Source organism: Tribolium madens, unplaced genomic scaffold, assembly GCF_015345945.1.
Source record: "Tribolium madens isolate multiple individuals breed KSU strain unplaced genomic scaffold, Tmad_KSU_1.1 Scaffold_71;HRSCAF=194;Tcas5.2_LG6, whole genome shotgun sequence".
Lineage (NCBI taxonomy): Eukaryota > Metazoa > Arthropoda > Insecta > Coleoptera > Tenebrionidae > Tribolium > Tribolium madens.
The window spans coordinates 8,927,295-8,929,547 of NW_025401041.1; the positions used below are offsets into that span (position 1 = coordinate 8,927,295).

At 29.5% G+C, this 2,253-nt stretch overlaps 1 protein-coding gene across 3 annotated transcripts in view; it reads left to right on the forward strand.

The window, feature by feature from the left end:
- The window catches only part of LOC123008524 (putative fatty acyl-CoA reductase CG5065), a 7,765-nt gene extending 6,652 nt beyond the window's left edge, over positions 1-1,113 (forward strand). For 2 of the 3 annotated variants that reach the window (XM_044404366.1, XM_044404365.1), the window contains exons 7-8: positions 387-644; positions 703-1,113. In XM_044404366.1, coding sequence (XP_044260301.1) covers positions 387-644; positions 703-781 — 337 coding nt within the window. In that variant the 3' untranslated portion in view covers positions 782-1,113. The remainder of the gene's footprint in view (positions 1-386; positions 645-702) is intronic. The other variant, XM_044404367.1, reaches the window with a different exon arrangement.
- The last annotated feature ends 1,140 nt before the right edge of the window (positions 1,114-2,253 follow it).

Consider the following 2,253-nt stretch of genomic DNA (forward strand, 5'->3'; position numbering starts at 1 on the left):
AAAACGACATTGGGTCAAGTTTCAAAAATTTTGAATTTTTTGAGTTTTTGAAGGTAAAATCGTAAAAATAGTCAATTTACTAAAAYTCGTAAAAACGGTTGAAATATGGTTTTCTAGACGTAAAATTACGTAGAGTTTAAAAATTAATTAGTTTGCCCACTTTTCAATAATAATACATTGTATTAACAAAAATTGACTGTTACTTTTTAAATGTCAAAATGAAAAGGTATGCAAAGTTTTATAATTTAAAAAAATGAGGAAGCTAGACGCCTATGTAAATTGTGTAATGGGTTACTGCCCAAATTATTTCTGTGACTGACCCTGTATAAATTTTTTGCTCCGTCTCTTTTATATGCAACCAGCAATTCATCTACTTTCTCTTCCAGTTTAATGCGTGTCCAAAAACGCGTTTCCAAAGGCTACGAAGTGTTTGAATATTACGCCAATAACCAATGGGATTTCAACAATGACGATTCCATGAAATTACGTCAAATGCTCAATCCAAAAGAACGAGCAATTTACAAACTCGATGGCGAAGGAATTAACTACCATGATTATTTCACCGATTGTGTGCGAGCTGCCCGTCTTTACATCCTCAAAGAGGGCGACGAAACAATACCTTCGGCTAGGAGACATATGCGATTGTAAAAAAATACGAAAAAAATTGTAAAAAAATTTTTGACGTAAATTTGTTTGTTTCAGGATGCGATTCGTGGATCTGGTGTGCAAAATCGTCCTCTTGATCGGTTTTCTCTACTTGTTGTACAAATATTTACTATAATTTTTGTTAATGGAATAAAGTAGGTATAAATATAATTCGACCTTGAGGTGAAAGAAACGTACGATTACGAAAATTCCGATTCGCTTTCTAAAAATACGAGTTGATAGTAAAACTTGACCCAGATGGGTGGAAATAAGTCACGTGACCAAAACATTAGTGTTATATAATACGCACTTTCTAGATTATTACGTTAATTTGGTGATTTTTTCGGGTATTTTTGCATCGCAGTGATTAGAATAAATTAGATCTGGAACGATTGTAATTAGAAATAAAAGAAAAAAAGTGTACGAAATTGATAGCTTGCATTGAGTAAAGAATTTTTTTACTTTCTCTTCGGTAATAATTTGATTCCGACAAGAAACAAAATTACTCAATTTTCTTGGAGAGATTTTACCTTTGCGAAACATGGAATATTTGGTTGTTTTGACACAAGATGACACGAAAATTTATATGCAGCAAAAGTTTTCCACAAGTGAAAGGTGACTTTTTCTCAATATTTCACTATTTATGTGTGTTCTCGCAATAAAATTAAAATAATTGAAAATTTTTGAATTCTTGTCTTTTTGGTAATTAAATCTAAAACTTCTTAAATAGAAAATTACACATGAAATTCAGCATTTGAATTTTTTACTTACCAATCAAATATCAAACTTAATTTTATAATTTTCAAAAACAGTTAAATATTTAAAATTTTAAAATATTATTTGAAATTTTTTTAATAAATTTTAGATATCACCGAAAATCTAAATTTGTTGGCAAAATCAATTTGTTCATCAACTTCGACAGTAAGCTCAATTTATGAAACTTAATATTTTATAATGAATTTATGTTTCCAAATTTAAATTTTATAATTTAAGAGTTTGCTAAGATTTAACTTGTGTTAAATAATAAACAAAATTGATAAAATGGGTGACTGTGCAAGACAAAAATGTTTAAAAAATTCTATCTTTCAAAAAATTTTTACATTTATTTTTTGACATTTGACATTTTATAATACTAAAGCGTGACAGTGTTGTCGCACTCGAAAATTCTGCTCAGCTAAAAACTTTTTTTCTACGTCTTTAAGACAATTTTTTTAAATACTAGAGTAGAAAGGAGAGGCATTTATTTGTCGTTGTCAACATTTCGAATGGATTGGGGGGCTGCCAGAGTCTTTATTTACACTTTTTACATGTGAGACACATTGACCGCGTAAAGGACACTTCTTAGAGATAGATTGTTTTTTTTGACACATTATTGGTTGTTTAACATACGACGTGATTGTTTACGTAAAAAAATTTTACGCGAAAAAGTCAATGTGACATTTCTTGCTGTCACATCAAGTTGTTGTGTCACGCAAATTTATTTCAAAAGAAAAACTGTTTGAAATCCTTTTGTAATGGGTTGTGATTTATTTAAAAGTGATCAAGTTGGATGTGCAGTGTCTATTTTTTGCATTTTGGTGAGTGCCGATGGAATTTTTAATAAATTGT